Here is a 17,825-nt window from a genome sequence, read left to right on the forward strand (position 1 = left end):
CTTTACCCGCAACACCGGCTGCCACTTCTCCACTAAATCCCTGCTGCCGGGGAGTAACAAGTCCAGTAAGCCGGGCTCCATCTGAGAGCAGCTGGGGGATTTAAGGGCTCATGGCTCTGTCTGCAAGCCTGTCCCTTGGTTTCTGGAAAAACCACACTTTCCCTTTCCTGTCTCGCTTTCTAATTATTCTCTGGCACATTCATTTCACCAACCGCGTGAACTCTGAGCATCAGAGATGCCATCTGGAGCCTGCTGCTGCCAAACATCCTAGCACAAGGAGGGCCCTCCATTAACATCAGTTAAAAGAAAGTCCACGTCACTGCAGCTTGAAAACCTCCCTTTGATTCTAGTTCCCTGTGACAGCCTCTACATACCTCAACTCTGAGTCTACTACCCCTGCCGAGTCTGATGGAGACTCCCTCTTGGTCTGACTTTTCTCTGGGTCTTCCTGCATTGTGGTATGTCTGCTGAATGCCGAACACCCTGCCTAAGGCAGAGCACACACCTGAGGCTCTGGATGATGTCCCCTTCCTCCAGGGAGGACTCGGCTTCGCTTTCAGCAGGCAGGTGACCCAGAGACATCACCCAAGCCCAAGTCGTCTCGGAACTGATTCAGACCAGAGCTGTAACCCCTGGGAGGGAACCCCTTACTCCCAAAGAAAGGCTTTCTAGGGTCCTAGCCATGCCCGAGTGTTGACCAGGCAGGTTTCTTCAATTTCTGTCCCCAGTCTTGGGAGTCTGGCAAGAGCTCTGCTCAGACACTCAAAGCCACCACAACAAAGGAGCTCAGCACCAGAAAGAGCCACAGCAGGTCGGCTGAGACACAGCCACCCTCCTTCCTCCCTTGACTAGAAACTGGGAGTCTGCTGGCCTGGGTTCTGTTTGTTCAGCCCCAGACGAGTCTATGACCCTGGCCTTGTCTCAAGGCGTCCTCAGTGTTTCCTGTGAAAACCATCTGGAAAAAGATTTTTCAGGAGTCTTTCTTACTCCAGCAGTCTCACAGTGGCTACTATCCCTGCCAACTCTCACCTTAAGTAATCCCAGCTACAATCTGAGGCTCAGCCAACGCCAACCCAGAGACTGTTACAACTTGGCATTTCCACAATGACATTTTAACATGGGTGCAAACTACAGCAACATAGATTTTGATTTACAGATCTTCTGACCCTCTGCAAGTGTGCCCACTTGTGCTGAAGGTCCTTACAAGGTGATGGACCGACACACAAAGCCGACAAGGACCCACCCAGCACTCAGGAGGTCTTTTAAGAGAACGCTGGCTGGGTGTACAGAAGCAGTTAGAGTAGCAGAGGGTCCAGTCAGCTCTGGTGCTGCAGAAAATACAAGTCTGAGTTTTCCTCAGTAGAGGAGAGTATTAGAGGATGCAAATGTTCTGGTTGTCTTTTTATGAAAGGCAAAGAAACCAATGAATGAAGGACGGGATAAATCAGAGCCCTGCTTTTTTATGTGCAGAGAAGACCCAAGGTGGCTATCACCACAGAGAAGACCCACATGTCACATCCTCCCAGGGAAGACCTGAGACGTCACATCCCTACTGCCAGAGAAGACTGCCAGTGTCAAGTCATCACTGAAGAGTGCTCTTCTGTGCACACTGGCTAGCTCCAGCTGCTGTTTCTCAGTCTCCGGTTTATGTATGCCCCACGCCCCCCTGACCTATACCTCTTCTCTCTAATTGAACAGCCTGGCTTCGAACGCCTCTTGTGTAGTATCTCTCCTTCCTTTCAGCACATGGACCTACCATAAACCCATCCAAGGGCTGTGTACCCAGGATTCACAGCCAGGCTACTGGTGCGTGCGGCAGCAACATAGTGGGCAGAAGCGACTCAACTACGTCAGTCTTCACTTCTTCTAAGTGTCAAACAAAGGCCCTGGTCAACTCTCTGCAGGGGAGTTAAGGACACAAAGGAGACAAAGATGTACACGGTGCCTGTCAATGAAGAGCTAAAGTTCAAAGAGCACCCATTTCTTATGCGCTCCACAAAGACGTCTGAGGGGGTCAGTGCTGAGGTTCCTCCTGTGTGGCTGACCCCACACCCTTGCATGGCTGTGGCCGGGGGACACTGTTGCCTTACCTTGTGCAGCCACAGTGGGAGGTTTCCAGACGCGCTCTGCAGGGAGCTCTTCTGCTGCACCGCTGCCCAGCAGTATGAATCCACGAAGGCAGCCTGGCGCCAGGAGAACGAACTTGGGGAGAAGCAGCTTATCTGGGTACCTGGGAAGCAAAGCAGAGAGTTCCAGATGAATGAAGCAAGCGGCCTGCATTCCGCCCCACCCCCTGTCCCCACTGACTCGGATCTGAAGTGTTGCCCATGTCAAAGCTTCCTGAACTGCACCACAACATCACACACCAAATGAACACAGGCATCAAAAAATCTTGACAGTAAAAGGTTTCTGGATATGCAATGACCAAAACTTCAAACTCAAATGTGTAACGAATCCAAAGTTTTCTGGGAGCACTCATCCACGTCGAACTGCACAAGTTCATGGCAGCCTGGGTTCTGAACACACCACGTACACTTAGCATCACACAACAACCTGAATACTACCTGTAGCGTTTTGGCTCACAGCCACGACTACTGTATGCTATTGCACTAGTTCGTTTTTGTCAACCTGACACAGGCTAGCGACAGGTAGGAAAAGCCAGTAGAATTATTCTATCAGACTGGCCTGTGGCATATCTGTGGGACATTTTCCTAATGATACAGAAAGACCCAGCCCTCTGTGGGAGATGCCGCCCCTTGGGCAGGGGAGCTTGGGTTGTATGTGAAAGGTAACTGAGCAAGGCAGGAGGCGCAAGCCAGTAATAATTCCTCCATGGCCTCTGCCTCGGTTCCTGCTTCCAGATTCCTGCTCTAACTTCCATCAGTGACAGACTGTGATGTGGAAATATAAATCAAATGAACCCTTCCCTTCAAGTTGCTTTCGGTCATGTTTATCACCGTCATACAAGGCAAACCGGGAGAGTTACGAACTGCAGTGTTTTAACTAACTGTGCATACAAAGTTTTCTCCTTTCATGCAAGCATAAATGGCTATATCACAAAAAAAAAAAAAAAAAAACAAAGGCCAAGTACCATCCTAGTTACACAGGGACCAAGTCAGTACATCTTTGGGTTGAATTAAGGCAACAAGCACCATCCTAGTTACACAGGGACCAAGTCAGTACATCTTTGGGTTGAAGTAAGGCAACAAGCACACCCATTCCATTAGTATGTAATTCGCTGCTGTCTTTAATAAGCGGTAAAATTATATATATACAAGAATGGTGTTAAATAAATGTATAGTACACCTATATATTATATACCTACACACCGGGGTTCTCATAACAGCCATGAGTGGAAAACGTTTAAGACGTCAGATCTAGGTTGTGGAGGACCAGGGCAGAGGAGGGGATGACGGTGACGAAGGATAAGATGCACACCAGCACATACTAAAACTGAGCACTGTGGAGGTACATCTGGCTGGCAGTGGCCCTAACAGCAGCTTGGACTCCACTGGGGGAAAATTCTAGAAAGAAGTGAAGCTACCACAAAAACAACAGGGGAACAGCAAAAGAACCAGTCAGCATGAACAGAAATGCTGAGTTTAGGAGGCTGAAGGAGAAGGGGTGTCCCATGGGTGGGTGGAATAAAAGAGCAATTCAGTGCAGGTGCGCACAGGTACACAGTACTTGTGTGCATGTAGAGGCCAGAAGTCAGCCTTAAATATTCCTCCTCACATTACTTCTTGATAGAAAGTCCTTCAATAGAACTGGGGTTCATAAACTGGACTAGGCTACCAGCCAGCAAGCCCCAGGATCTTCTGGCCTCTATATCCCCAACAAGCATGTACCACACCTGGCCTTTTATATAGATTCTGGGAATCAGAGTCAGATTATGCAGCAAGCACTTCACCCAGTGAGCTTTCTCTGTAGCCCTCAGGAAAAAGGACTTTTTTTTTTTTGGTCCCAAGAAAGAGAAGTGTGAAAGAACAATGACCATAGATAACTGGTGGGCCAAGCAGTAATTTTCCATTTCCTCTAAAGAAAAGGAAAAAAATGGCATAAACCAAAGGGTTACCTAAACGGTTTAGATTTAGAAGGCAAATGCCCAAGACAATGAGCCTTCCAACAGAAGATGGATGGAGTTGAGTGGGGATGAGGACAGAAGACCTACGCCCTCCTTAGGGGTCTGCTGTAAATGTGTCCCTCTGGGAAGGGACTGGAGGATGTGACTTTCTCCACAGCGAAGTGAGAACTGCATCACTCTGCACACACGGGTGTTTTGTGTGCTGGACTCTGAATGGCAGTCACTCAACTCACGTGGCCTTGGGGTCCAGCAGGGCTATGCCCCTTGTTCTTATCATGTGTTTATTGGGTTGGGGATGTGTCACAGGCATAGGAATGAGCTGCTGCTTGGTCCCCTTGCCTTCCCCCCTCCTCTCTAGTCCCCCTACAGATGAGGCATGCTTTCTCCCACAGCCCATGCAGTGTGAGGAGGGCCCAGTGCCTGGGCTCTGCTGCTGTATTTAAACCTCACTCTGCCATTCACTTGGGTGACTCATTGCTGGTAAACCACTTAACCTTCCAAAGCATGGGTCTCTAATGGGGATGGCATTTACATCAACACTGCACATTGTTGTATGGACAAGAGAGGGAGGGAGGCAGCAAAGAGGTTACAGTAGTGCCTGGTTCTCACTGGTTGCTCCGTGAGTGCCAGAAAGCAATGGGCTGACTTTTCCAGCATCGCTTTACAGACTAAAGCACACCCATCACTGTCTCCTGTACTCTATGGAAAGGGGGCAATGACAGTGAGGTGGACCTCCCTATGCCCTAGAATATAAGAGGCCTCCAAGGGCCACCTTCCCCTGGGGAGCAGATTATCCACACACTTGTATTAAGAAAAGGAAGCAGTCTGTGGTGCCAGAAGAGTAGACTTTGGAGGCGGTGTTGGGTGCATGGTAAAGGCCCTGAGCACCCCATCTTCCTCAGCAGGTGACTTGACACCCAGGCATCAAGAAAGACCTTCACAGTGAAGCTTGGGAGAGACCATCACCAGCCATTGTGAAGCATCTTACATGAGAAACAGATCTTGCCATCAAGTGAGGGTGTTAAGTATGAGTTGGAGTGGGTAAGACATTTCTAGGTGCCCCTGGCCCCTTTATCCCATTAAACTCAAGATCTTACATTTTATAAAACATAGAATCAGAATGCATGGGCCTCTTCATGCTCTTCCTGCCTCAATGGGACCTTCCCAACACCTTCACATCACTATCCACCAAGGCTAAGTGTGCAGCTACAATGGACAGTAGGGTGAGTAGGCCCCAGGTTCTCCTAAATCTGCTGGTAAGCTCCGTGCTTGGGAACATCTGTCCAAACACTCATGAAAATAGACAGTGCTGTTAAAAGTCCACAGAGGCCTGTCTGGCTCAGAACATATCCTCAGAACACTCATCTCCAGTATTTACGAACATTCTCCCTCAAGCAAACTGCCTCAAGCTCTATGTTGGCACTTGGGGACCTTTCCCACGGCAGCAGCAGAAATTCTTGAAGAAGAAACACAACTAGACGTTTTATAGCAAACATTTTTCAAAAGAGAAAGGAGAAAACTGTGGGCTGGAGACTGAGTACACACCGAGGTCCTAAGGAAACAGATGACAGCAGGCAACTGGCACTCGCGAGACACCACCAGTTCCTTCAGTTGTCACCTACTCTAAGGTTCAGTCGTATGGAGCGAAGGAGCCACTTGACCTTAACCCTGGAGGGAACTAAAGCTCAAAGTGGTCCCACCATCTTTCACCATCCTTGCCTCTGGACTCCGTTACTTCAGCAACCCGCCTCTAAAGGAGTCCCCACTAGGGGCTGTTAGGACAGCATGGCCTCAGCAGGCGGTTCCTCCAAGTGGCCAGAGGTGGAAGGCTTTCAGGCAAGGGTTGAAGACATTCCAGCAAATGAAACAGATCAAGGCCCCGGTACTTGGTGTTTTCTGCCTAGCAACCGGAAAGTAACTCAGAGAAGCCCAAAGCCAAGCTGGGTGACCCTGACAGAGGAGCAGCACTTCACGGGCACCCAGCATTCAGCCTACATCTCTCCCCTGGTGACGGTCTGGCATCAGGGTGGTCAGCCATTGCTGTGGGCTGACAGGTTTGGAACCTGGGTACTTGGCAAAAGGGCCCCACAAGCCTCCTCCCCAGCACTGTGTGAGCTGAAGGAGAGCACTGAAGTCTCGAGGGCGTGACAGCACTGTTGTGTGCACCCTATGCACAGTGGGCATGCCGGGATCTGAATACAAAATGTTCCTACAGGCTCACGTCCCTAGCTGCTGGCACTATTTTGGAAAGCTCTGGGGTCTTGTGGAGAAGCAGGTCACTGGGGGTTGTGCCTTCGTAGGATGTATCTGGTTCCCTGCCCCTTCCGGTCTCGTTGTGCTTCCTTCCCCATGTTCCCTCAGCCGGAGGCTTTGTAGCCAAGCAGCCTTTGCAACTATGAGCCAAAATATACCCATCCTCCTTCAAGTTGTTCTGAAGGATCTGGGTCACTAATTCTTTTGTTTGAGAAAGGATTACTACAGCACACAAAGGAAAGTCAAGAGTTTCAGGTTTACGCCAAGAAGAAAAACACCACCACCACCAACAAAACCACTTTCTGGCTGGCTGAAATGTAGCGACAGCTGTGGACTCGACACCCACATAGCTGGCAAAATAAGGCAAGATCTTGAAGAAGAAATGTGTGTTTTCTGGGGCTTCACAAAAGAAGTCTCACCTGCTAAGCAGATAACCTGAGCCACAGAGGTCCCTTTACCCCATAAAAGTGCCTCTAGCTGGAGCCCAGAGCGTGAACACACCTTCTGCTTGAAGAGCAGCCCAAAGGCCACTACCACTGCCTAGACCCACATTTACTTCAGAAGCAGCACTCATGAAAAGCACAGAGCAATGCAGCCCAAGAAGCAGGCCCAGGGCACAGGGACAAACCGGGAGCCAGCTGAGGTTTCTCAGGAACATTAATGCCAGTTGGGGTTGCCTCCATCCTCCTGCTGAAGGCGAGGCTCTGGTCTACTTCTGCTACGGTCCCTTCTCTTTCTTCAGCTCATACACAATACTGACCCAGAACCAGCAGAAGAGAGCAAGGGCAAGATGAAGAACGAGGCTGGGTTGTGTCCTATGCCTTCTGACTAACACCCATAGCTCCTCCTGGCTCCCCGAGGGAAAGTAAGTTTGCTTGTTATCTGAAAATTAGAAGGCTGTATGAAAGCATAGGAAACGGGCCTCCTGGTGAGTGAATGAGATGCATCAAAACCGTGAATTTAACAAAAATAAAAACATCAATAGAGAAATCTAGTCAGCCAGCGAGAACTTAGAAAAACTGTGGGATTCTAGAAGGTGTCACACCGAACAGGCCACAGGGGGCAGCAGAGGGCTGGGGAGGGACTTGTTCCTTGCTGTTAGCTTTCACCCCCATTCACCCAAGAGAAAAGAGAGACACAAAGACTTCAGGCTAGGGAGAATGGGAAGTCAGACTCCCCATTTTTACCAAAGGATGAGCAAAGAGAAGACATGGGTTACTGGATAAACCTGAGTCTGAGCTGGCAGACTGCGAAAGAGTCTGTTGAAGGGAAAGACACAAGCTGGGGCCACTGTTCTGGAAGGTACAAAGGAAAAACAATGTGATTATGGTCATAATGCTTATAGCTATTTTCTGCACAGTTTTAAAGTCAACAAAATGTTTTCATTTCACAAAAAATTAATTACAATTCATTAGCTATAAATTACACACACACACACACACACACACACACACACACACACACACCTATCTCATATAAGGGATCCCAGCAGATCATAAAACAACCTTCAAAGCACTAAACTTGAAAGCAGCAGCTACCTTTTAAGGATGCCAGGAGAAAAAAAAAAGGAAAACTATTCTTGTAAACTCCCAAGTTCAATGCAAACAATCATAAAAAAGAACCATGAACACAGTACAGAAAAAAAAAAAAGATGAGTGTGCAGCTCCTGTGCTAACACGTCTCAGGATGACAGAGCAGGCTTGAATCTGCTCTGAATCGGGAGCATGGGTGCCCTTGGGGTCCTCCTTGGCCACCGGAAAGCTCAGCAAGGCTCCAAGAATCTCACAGTAACTTTTCCTTCCAATCAGGAGCCCGTTCCTCTCCTTGCACCTCTCAAGCCAACTTCTAGCCAAACCCATCTTCAGCTTCAAACACAAGACATTCTGGAAGACTTAATTTGCCCACAACTGCCTTCCCTTTCTCTGTAGGAGCTGACTCCAAAGCATGCACATATCCCATATCCAGTACTGGTGAGAAAACATAAGCACTTTTTAGCACTTTCTGCCGTGCAGATTTAAAATGGAACTGCAGTGATTTTCATGGCAATTAGGCGAGGCTAACCCACCAGGACACCTCTGCACGGGCCTGGGCTGCAGAAGGCACACGCCTCTGTAACAGCTGCTCTTCACATAGACAGGCACTGGCATTCTCTAAGAAGCCTCTGACACGTCCCAGATCCTTTGCCACCAACTGAACAAAGAGGCAAATAAATGCTCAGCAGCTTGGGGAGACGATGCTCCTTTTGAGACCCACAAACTGGACTAGGCTTAACCAGGGCAGCTGTGCCCCTACAGGGAGAAAAGCAGTATCCTGTGCCTGCAGGCAGCAGGAACCAGGGGTGGTGCCTGAGGTCACTCCCTAACATAAACCTGACAGCCGTCCTGGGAATAAAAGTTTGTGGCTGGGACCTGAGTAAAAGAAAGGCAAAGGAGGAGCTCAAGGCAAAGGAATACGAAAGATTTTTTTTTTTTAAGGACTGAATTATTTAAAGTGTTGTCATCTAACATAAACTATGTCAGATTCAAAGAATTATTTAGTAATTTGTATCACCAGCATGCAGGACTTTAAAGTGCAAAAGGTATGTTGCTGTATTCATCTCATCCCTTTTTTAATTCAACACTTCATTTTGTTTTTTTTCTTTTCTTCCTCCAGAATAAAGAAAAGTTTCGAGAACATGTCAGTGGCATCCCATTCCATGCTTGGAGTTAAGCACTGCAGCCCTCAGAGCTCAAGCCCGCTATCTGCATCTGCGCAGCGTGTGCATTCTTTTGCGGCTGGGCCACTGGGTAGCTGCCGGGCTCTACCCCTTTTTTGCCAGTACTGTGCATCTTCTAAGAACAAGGGCTTTTTCTTAAGTCACTGCAGTCAGCAAGCTAAAGTGTGGCAACACGAACTTGAGGAAATATGCTATCTGTACAAATGTTAGCGTTAACTACCAAGCGGGCACACTGAGGGAGGGATTGCCCAGATCAGATTAGCCTGTGGGCATGTCTGGGGGTAGAGCTGTCTCATTAATGATGTAGGAGGGCCCAGTTGACTGAGGGCAGTACCTACCATTCCCTGGACGTGTGGTCCCGGGCTGTGTAAGGAAGCTAGCTGTGTGTGCGTCTGGGAGCAAGCCAGTGAGCACTGCTTCGCAGAAGGTTTTCTCCTTCAAGACGTAATATGGGTTCCTGCCCTGACGTTCCTTAGTGACAACTACGACCTGTGAGCTGAAATAAACCCATCCCTCTCCTAAGTTGCTTCTGGCCAGCCAGTGCTCTATCACAGCAACAGAATGAAACTAAGACAGCCTGGAACTAGAAGGGTTTCAGAGCATGTGCACAGAATTTACCAGCTAAGCTCCAAAAGTCAGAATTCAGACACACTCCAAAATCTAAACTTTCCAAGCATAGTGTTGACGCTCAGAAATTTCCGATTTTAGAGCCTTTTGCCCTGCAGGTTATCAAATTAAGGTCAATCAACCCGTTGTCAGATTTCCTAAATTACTGTTTACAGCAACAACTTGCTTTTTCTCTAATCAAGACCACATGCTGCATTTAGTTGTCATGCCACCTGATGGTCCCCGGCCTGTCTGTCACCCAGCTAAGCCCAGGCTCTCCAACCAACGCCATGCCCACCTTGACTTGTGCTTGCCTGTTTTTCTGTTTTGGATTCGGCAGCTTGGGCAGATCACAGGAAAAGGCGGGGCTTTTTCCTTAGGATGCCAGTTTGAGAAGCACAAGATGGCAACTTCTTGTTAATTGGTGATGTCACCTATGTTCTCATCCTGGGTGCTACCTAGCTCTCACTATTGCAGAAGTGACTTCTCCCCTGTGAAATGCAAAGGGATCTGGGGGGGAACCATGGAGACTAAACATTGCATCATGTACACACCATATGCCTCTTCACCTTGCTTCATTCATTGCTCTGACTTGGGAACAGAGATCACTCACAGTCCAGGAAGCAGGGAAAAGTCACACATGAACGAGTACACCTCCCATATCACACTGGTATCACCACCGCCTCCCCAGGTACAACTGTGATGGCTGGAGTCTAAAATGTTCCCACAGGTTCATTTTAAATACTTACTCCCCAACTGCTGACGCTATTTGGGGTGGTAGTAGAATCAGGGTGGGGGTGGTAATAGTAGAAATAAGCCACGAGGGTCAGGCTTCCGGAGGTTATAGCCAAGGTCTCCAGTCTAGTCCAAGCCGCTCTCTGCTTCCTTGTCTACCACAGGGAAAGCAGCCACAACCATAGGGTCCCACAACAGACTAAACCTCCTTTGCGCTGGAGGACTGAGATCCCTCTGAAACCATGAGCCAAGACAAACCTTTCATCCTTTAAGTCATTTTTGTCAGGTAGTTTGGTCCCAGCAATATAACAGTAACTGATCCACACTGCATCCAATTAAGAAACCTGTGAATTGCTGCCATGATTTCTTCCTTACATGTGAGGCTGAGAGCATTTAGCTGAGCCAGTTGACACTTGGCTAGGTCATGATTCAAGCCTGAGTGTGTGGTTATATATATAATCTCTCCCAAACCCTGGCATCCTAAGAACATGTAACCAATAACTGGAGAGGAGAAAAAACCTGAGCTGAGACCCAAGTTCACAAAAACAGTGTCATTTAAGCCATACAGCTAGGCTGGGCCGACGGCTCAGTGGTTAGGAGTACCTGCTGAGCAAGCATAAGGACCTGTGTTCCAATTCCCAACATCTACATAGAAAGCTGGGCATGACCACATGTGGGCCTATAACCCAGTACTATGGGGGACGGAAGGAGGATCACTAGGGCTTGCCTGGCTCCAGGGAGTAAGGAAGAGGGTGACAGAGCTTGCCCAATCTCAAGGGAATAAGGAAGTGATAGAGCAGAACACCTCATGCTCTCCCTTCATGTGTACTCACACGTGTGCATAAACCACACATACACACATGCCAGAGCCAATATTTGTGGCTAGCAGCTGGCACACACAGATCTCATCCAAGCTTCTAGGCCTCTCTGTATAGAGCCAGAAAGGTGGTGGGAAGCGTCTGCCTGGAGCCTGCTTGATAGGAATAGAAACTGGTTTGAATGTCACAACAGAAACAGGACATATGAGGGCCAGGCAGTAAAATCTTGCAGCAACGCAGACTGGCCAAGCTTCCAGTAGGGAAATGTGTTGGCCCTGGAATGTGTTTGCATTTTCAGAGGGTAGTCCGAGAAGCTGCCACAGACCCACAGTGGGCACGAGAAGTGGACACTGTAAAAGGGAGATGGGGGAAAGTTAAAGCTTAAGAATATTGAAGAAACAGATGCTGTAAAGCCAGGGACAACTTTAGTACATGCCTTTAAGAACTCGCTGTTAGAATGGTAGTCGGGAATATAGACTTAATTTACCGGAAGCATTCTGGAAGTCAACTAAATGTGACCACGGGGACATTAGCATATAGGGAAAAATCAGGTTAGGTCGTCCCTGAAGAGAGATTTCTAGAATCACTTTTCTTTACTGTTGCTTAAAACAAACAAACAAACAAAACAAAACATAAAACGATTATACTCAACAGGCACTGAGTTTTCTTTTACTTCCTATCAAGTTATATAACCTAACTTTTTTCATTTATAAAGTTTTATAAATTTTCTAGAGGCATGAAAGGAGTTGTCCACTGTAGGGCTAGCCACACAGTGGGCTCAGTCAGTAATTACCTTACAAGCTAAAGGACCTGAGTTTGATCCCCCAGAACACTTAGATGGTAGTCTGTGCTTGTACTCCAGTGCGGGGAAGGCAGAGAGACAGGATTCATGGGGCTCACTGGCCAGCCAGCTCAGCCCACTTGTCCAGTTCTAGACCAATGAGAGGACCCGCCTTGTTCTTGGAAGGAAGAAAGGGAGGGAAGGAGGGAGGGAGGAAGGGAGGGAGGGAGGGAAGGAGGGGAAGGAAAGGAAGAAAGGAAGGGAGAGAGGGAGGGAGGGAAGGAGGGAGGGAGGGAGGGAAGGAGGGGAAGGAAAGGAAGGGAGGGAGGAAGGGAAGGAAGGAGGGAAGAAAGGAAGAAAGGAAGAGTAGCTAGGGTTTTTATTTCTCTCAGCATGGAACAGGATATAGGCTTCTTGAGTTGCATGCTGTATTTTCTTCAGTGCACACATGATTAATTCCTCTGTTTAACTGATTACTCACTGGTTTTAATCTTCTGAAATTCTGCAACAAATCCACCACCACGAAGGTGGTCCTTGAGAAATGTGGACCTTATACTTAAAAATGCCCCAGCCCAATGCAAGATTCAGCATAGCTAAAGCCATCAGCTCTCCCTGAAAGATGCTGTCTAAACGCTAGCTTTTATAATTCCTGATACAAAGAAACCCTTCTGTGGAGAAGCCCTTGAACATCTCCACTCTGAAAGAGAAAAAAAAAAAAAAAAAGATTATGACCATGCAAAGTAAAAAGAACCTACAATGACTGTCACCATTATGAGGACAGTGTCATGAGACTCCTACAAACCCAAGGACACAGATCACATGGGTTTCGCTGGGCAGATTCAGACACTCAAATGGCAAATGCTGTTCTCAAGGAGTCCTGATATAGAAAAGGGACTCAAGCTTTGTAGCCAAATGAGGTCACAAGATCTTGCGCCAACACTACACAAGCCAGAGCCTGGGCTTCCAGCCTTTCGAGGCCTGCGTCTTCATGAGACATCTGAGCACTGCTAGCTCTCAGCAGGCAGCACAGATCGGACATATCCAAAACTGAGAACAGCAACAAGAAAAATGATGAACAGCCAAGCACCCCAGCATCTATGTGAACCACAGTTCTCCCTGGGACAGACCGGGGAATGCCTCTCCTAACCAACATCAGTGTCCTCAGGAGAGATGCCTTCTGGTCACCTTGGACCCACCAGATGTTTCTTGCTGTGGGGAACAAATACCTCAAGTGTGTTCCTATTGATTTTCTGCTCCCACAGTCACTCCAGCGTGTGCACTGGGAGCAAATGGAGTTTTCCGGAGAGGAATGAAGCCTTAGGAGGGGGGAGAATGTTAGGAGCAACAGTCCTTGAACTCTCTTCTGTCCAAGGCCACAGGAGGGAAGAACGGCAGCCAGCGGCCAGTCCTTACTACCCAGTCACATCTTGGCAGAGCCAGGGGTCCCGCTGAGTGCCTGAGTCTGAGTGGGAACCTGAGGGAAGCGGCAGCTGGTGGCAGCTCGAGGTTCTCCACCCCTTTGGAGCAGCTGGCTCCACCAACCACCAGGCCAGTGCCAGGCTTCTGTCCTTGCCATTTGGTTCTAGCATTGAACAGGTGCTACCTTCTGGGGCAGTCAGAGGGGGAGGAGGAACAGCCTCCCAGCCAGAGCACAGCCTAGGAGAAGCTGGTTAAACCAAGTATGAAGTAGATGTTAACACTGAAAGGAAATCTTTCAAAGCCATTTACTTCCTAATAAATTGTGTACAATAGTTTTACAACTACTGACACAAATGTGTCAGCTGACTAAATGTAAAAAGGAAGTAGGGCTCAGAAGTGAAAGTTCCCCCCCCCAAATATTTTTAGCTTTAAAGAAAAAAAAAAAAAAAAAGTCTGCTGGGCAGTGGTGGCACATGCCTTTAATCCCAGCACTCAGGAGGCAGAAGCAGGCATATCTCTGAGTTTGAGGCCAGCCTGGTCTACAGAGTGAGTTCTGGGACAGCCAAGGCTACATAGAAAAACCTTGTCTCAAAAAAAATAAAACCTGAACAAACAAAAAAGTTGAAGCAGGTACAGTGTCCCACACCTGTGATCTCAGCACAAGAGAGACATAGGCAAGAGGATAGTGAATTTGAGACTGACCTAGGCTACATAAAACTGTCTCCAAAAGCCAGAAAAGAGCCGGGTGTGGTGGCGCCTGTCTGTAATCCCAGTACTTGGGAAGGCAGAGGCAGGCAGATCTCTGTGCGTTGGAGTGAGTCCAGAGTGAGTCCAGGACAGCCAAGGCTACACAGAGAAACCTGTCTCAATCAATCAATCAATGAGCCCTTAACCTGCTGACAGGAACATGGATTCTGAAGGGCTGCAGAAGTACCCCAACTGCTCTCCAAGAGTGGCCTGGCAACCTTGGAAGGAAACAGGGCCCCTTTCCAGAAGGAGGCCAGGATGTCCATCTGCACTAACACCGCACTGCCGTCTGCCTCTCTAATCTAGTTTCTTGTAAGTGTAGAGGAGCTTCCCGGAGGCTTGTGACAGAAGAGGGCTGAATGACAGCAGATAGCAGCTGTCATTCTGGACAGAATTCCAGGAGGGGTTTATACAAACAGAAAACAATGCCACCCAAGCTTCTTAAGTTACTTTTTATAAAAATGTATTATATACCACATATACTAACAGGCAAAGGTCTTAATATTATTTAAGAGAAATACTGCTTAAATTTCAAAGTTTTAATGTCTTTTAAAATGGCAATAGATATAAATCATAAACAAAAAGCTTTGCTGAGATTCCCAACAAAATCCTGAGTGTTAGGCGTGCATGAGACCAGAGACTCTGAGAGCCACTGCTCCAGAGAAACACTTGCACAAGAGCAGCACAGGCAAGCTTGCCCTGAACTGATGCACCATGACACAGCAGCTAAACGAGTGAGGAGCAGTCACCCCGAGAAAGCTCTACCCTGCTTAACAAGAATGGGGGCCCAGGGGGGTGGCTCAGTGGGCAAAGGCATTTGCTGCACAAGCCTGAGGACCCGAGCTGCACAGGGGGAGACTGGAGGTCGAGACAGGGAAAGCTGCCTGGTTGTGGCCTAGAGTAGGAAGAGCCTGCCTGAACAAGGTGCACACACATGTACAGACACACATGCACCAGGCATGAGCATGAAAAATCCCCAAAGCACACTACAGAAAAATGAACACTCTGCAGCACAGTGCACATGAAATCTTTAATGTTTTTTACATTTATTATTTTGTGTGTATGTTTATGTGTGGAGGGGTGTGCATGCTGCTATAGGCATGTAGAGCTCAGAGAACAAGTTGAGGGACTCAGTTCTCTCCTTCCACCACACAGGTCCGGGGGGCACTGAACACTGGCTTTCAGGTTTGGCAGCTTCTTTACCTACTGAGCCAATGTTATAATAATGTTAAAATGTTATTTTTTTTTTCCACAAAAAGAAGTATACTACCCCGTACAGTAGTTACCTCTGGCAAGGAGAATAAATTGGGGTACACACACACACACACACACACACACACACACACACACACAGGGGTTTAGTTTTCCAGTTACAGCTGGATTGTTAACAAACACACCCCAACGCACAGACTAAAGCTAACTGTACAGACTTTGGCAAACTACAGTCAACCTGATTTATGCAGCTATTTCCTCTGGGCTGAAATCTTTCCTACTAGAAGGAAATCGGGAGTCAAGGAAGACTCCGATCAAGTAACAACACCCCGCCCCAAGAACTATGAACAGTGACACTCACAGGGAGGCATTTCTTGGAACTTCCTGAGCTGGTGTCCTAGGTACAGTTCTACTGCTGTGAAGAGACACTATGGCCAAAGCAACTTTTATAAAGGAAAGCTTTTCATTGGGGTCTTGCTGGCAATTTTAGAGGGTTAGTCCAGGATCATCATGGCAAGAAGCAGACAGACACAGTCCTGGAGCAGTAGCTGAGAGCTTTATATCCTGACCTATAAGGCAGTAAGCAGAGAGAGAGAGAGAGAGAGAGAGAGAGAGAGAGAGAGAGAGAGAGATGGGGCCTAATGTGAGGTTTTGAAATCTCAAAGGCCACCCTAAGTGACACACCTCCTAATCTTTCCCAAACAGTTCCACCAATGCGGGGGGGGGGGGGGGGGGGCGCCAGGGGGCCATTGTTATTCACACAACTACAGGGGCCAGGCTTTTGCCCCCACCTCACCCTCACCTGCCCCTCCGCCCTACTTCACTGCCTTGACACACCGTGAAGAATGAATCTAAGCAGGTGGCAGGCATGCCAAGGGCATCAAGTACCAAGCTTCAGCTTCTGCACTCAGGCTTCCCAAATCCCCTGACTATGATATGATATGCATTTAATTGATAAACCAGCATAAGCCGGGGAACAGGACAATCAATAAATCTACACAGAGAACAGTACAAAGAGTCCTAAGACAGATCCACCCATCCAAAGATGACTTTAGGAGAATCACTGTACATCAATGGCCTAGTCTTTGTTAGGGTTTCTATTGCTGTGATAAACACCATGACCAAAACAATCTGGGAAGGAGAGGGTTTATGCGGCTTATACGTCATCACTGTTCATTACTGAAAGAAATCGGGACAAGAACTCAAGCAAGGCAGGAACCTGAAGGCAGGAGCTAATGCAGAGGCCATGGAGGAATACTGCTTACTGGCTTGCTCCACACAGCCTGCTTGGCCAGTTTTCTTATAGAACCCAGGATCACCAGGCCAAGTGTGGCCCTGCCCAAAATGGGCTGGGCCTCCCCCCCACCAATCATTAATTAAGAAAATGTCCTATAGGCTTGCCCACAACCTGATTTTATGGAGACATTTTCTCATCCATGGCTACCTCCTCTCCAATGATGTAATGTCAAGTTGGAATAAAACTAGCTAGGCTTCCTAGTAAGTGACAGTGGGGAGATAATCAATAATAGTCTTGTTATCTTATTGAAAGAACAAAACAGACCACGTGGTAAATGTGAAATAAAATCACTGAAGATGCTTAGGAAAAAAAAAATGGATGGTCACCTGCTATAAGGCTGAGACAGTATTCTAGCAATAATGGAGTTGAAGACATAAAATAGGTTTTTTGTTTTGTTTTGTTTTGTTTTTGTTTGGTTGGCTGCTTTTGAGACAGTTTCTCTGTGTCACCTTGGCTGCCTTGGAACCAGGCTGGCCTTGAACTCACAGAGAACTGTCTGCCTCTGCCTCTTGGGTGCTGGGATTAAAAGTGTGAGCCACCACTGCAGTTTCCTTTTTAAAAGATCTGTACATTCCTTTATTTATCAATGAGTGTGTGAGGGGTTCTTTTGCACCCATAAGGAGGTCAGAGTGCAAAAGCAGAAAAATACATCAACATGTTGAAACTTCCAAGCCTGATACCTGACTCTGCAGGCAGCAAGTCTGGACAGGACCCACGGCATGTGTTCTTATACTTGGCTGAAATACAAACTTAGGAATGGAAAGTCATTCTGGGAGATGAGTTCATCTTTCTGGAAATTGATATTGTTCTCATCTTTCCCTTTGGTTTGAAGAGAGAGGGAAATTTTTCAGAGATTATTATAAGCAAAATGTGTATGTCAGAGCTGAAATTTGGAAAGAACTTTAGTGTGTGTAACAGGGGGCTGTTCAAATGACCTATGGTTAGCCTATACTATGCTACAGAGGAAGTGAGGGCTGTGAATAGTTCAGTGGTAGAGGCACTTACGCCCCAAGCCTAATGACTCAAGCCTGAAGCCCAGGACCAACCCACAAGTTGTTCTCTTATCAACACACATGCACGTGTGGCATGCATGTGCCCACACATGCACAGATACAGACACATTAAATAAATGCACACAAACAAAGCAACAATAATAA

The 17,825-nt window shown here is 47.7% G+C and overlaps 1 protein-coding gene across 2 annotated transcripts in view; it reads right to left on the reverse strand.

Annotated features, from left to right (window-relative positions):
• Panx1 (pannexin 1) overlaps positions 1 to 17,825 on the reverse strand; it is a 37,641-nt gene that overhangs the window by 14,728 nt on the left and 5,088 nt on the right. For both annotated transcript variants that reach the window (XM_055615539.1, XM_055615537.1), the window contains exon 2: positions 2,091 to 2,230. In XM_055615539.1, the coding sequence (XP_055471514.1) occupies positions 2,091 to 2,230 (140 nt within the window). The remainder of the gene's footprint in view (positions 1 to 2,090; positions 2,231 to 17,825) is intronic.

The sequence above is a fragment of the Psammomys obesus genome, unplaced genomic scaffold (genome assembly GCF_907164565.1).
Source record: "Psammomys obesus unplaced genomic scaffold, mPsaObe1.curated_primary_1811, whole genome shotgun sequence".
Taxonomy (NCBI): Eukaryota; Metazoa; Chordata; class Mammalia; order Rodentia; family Muridae; genus Psammomys; species Psammomys obesus.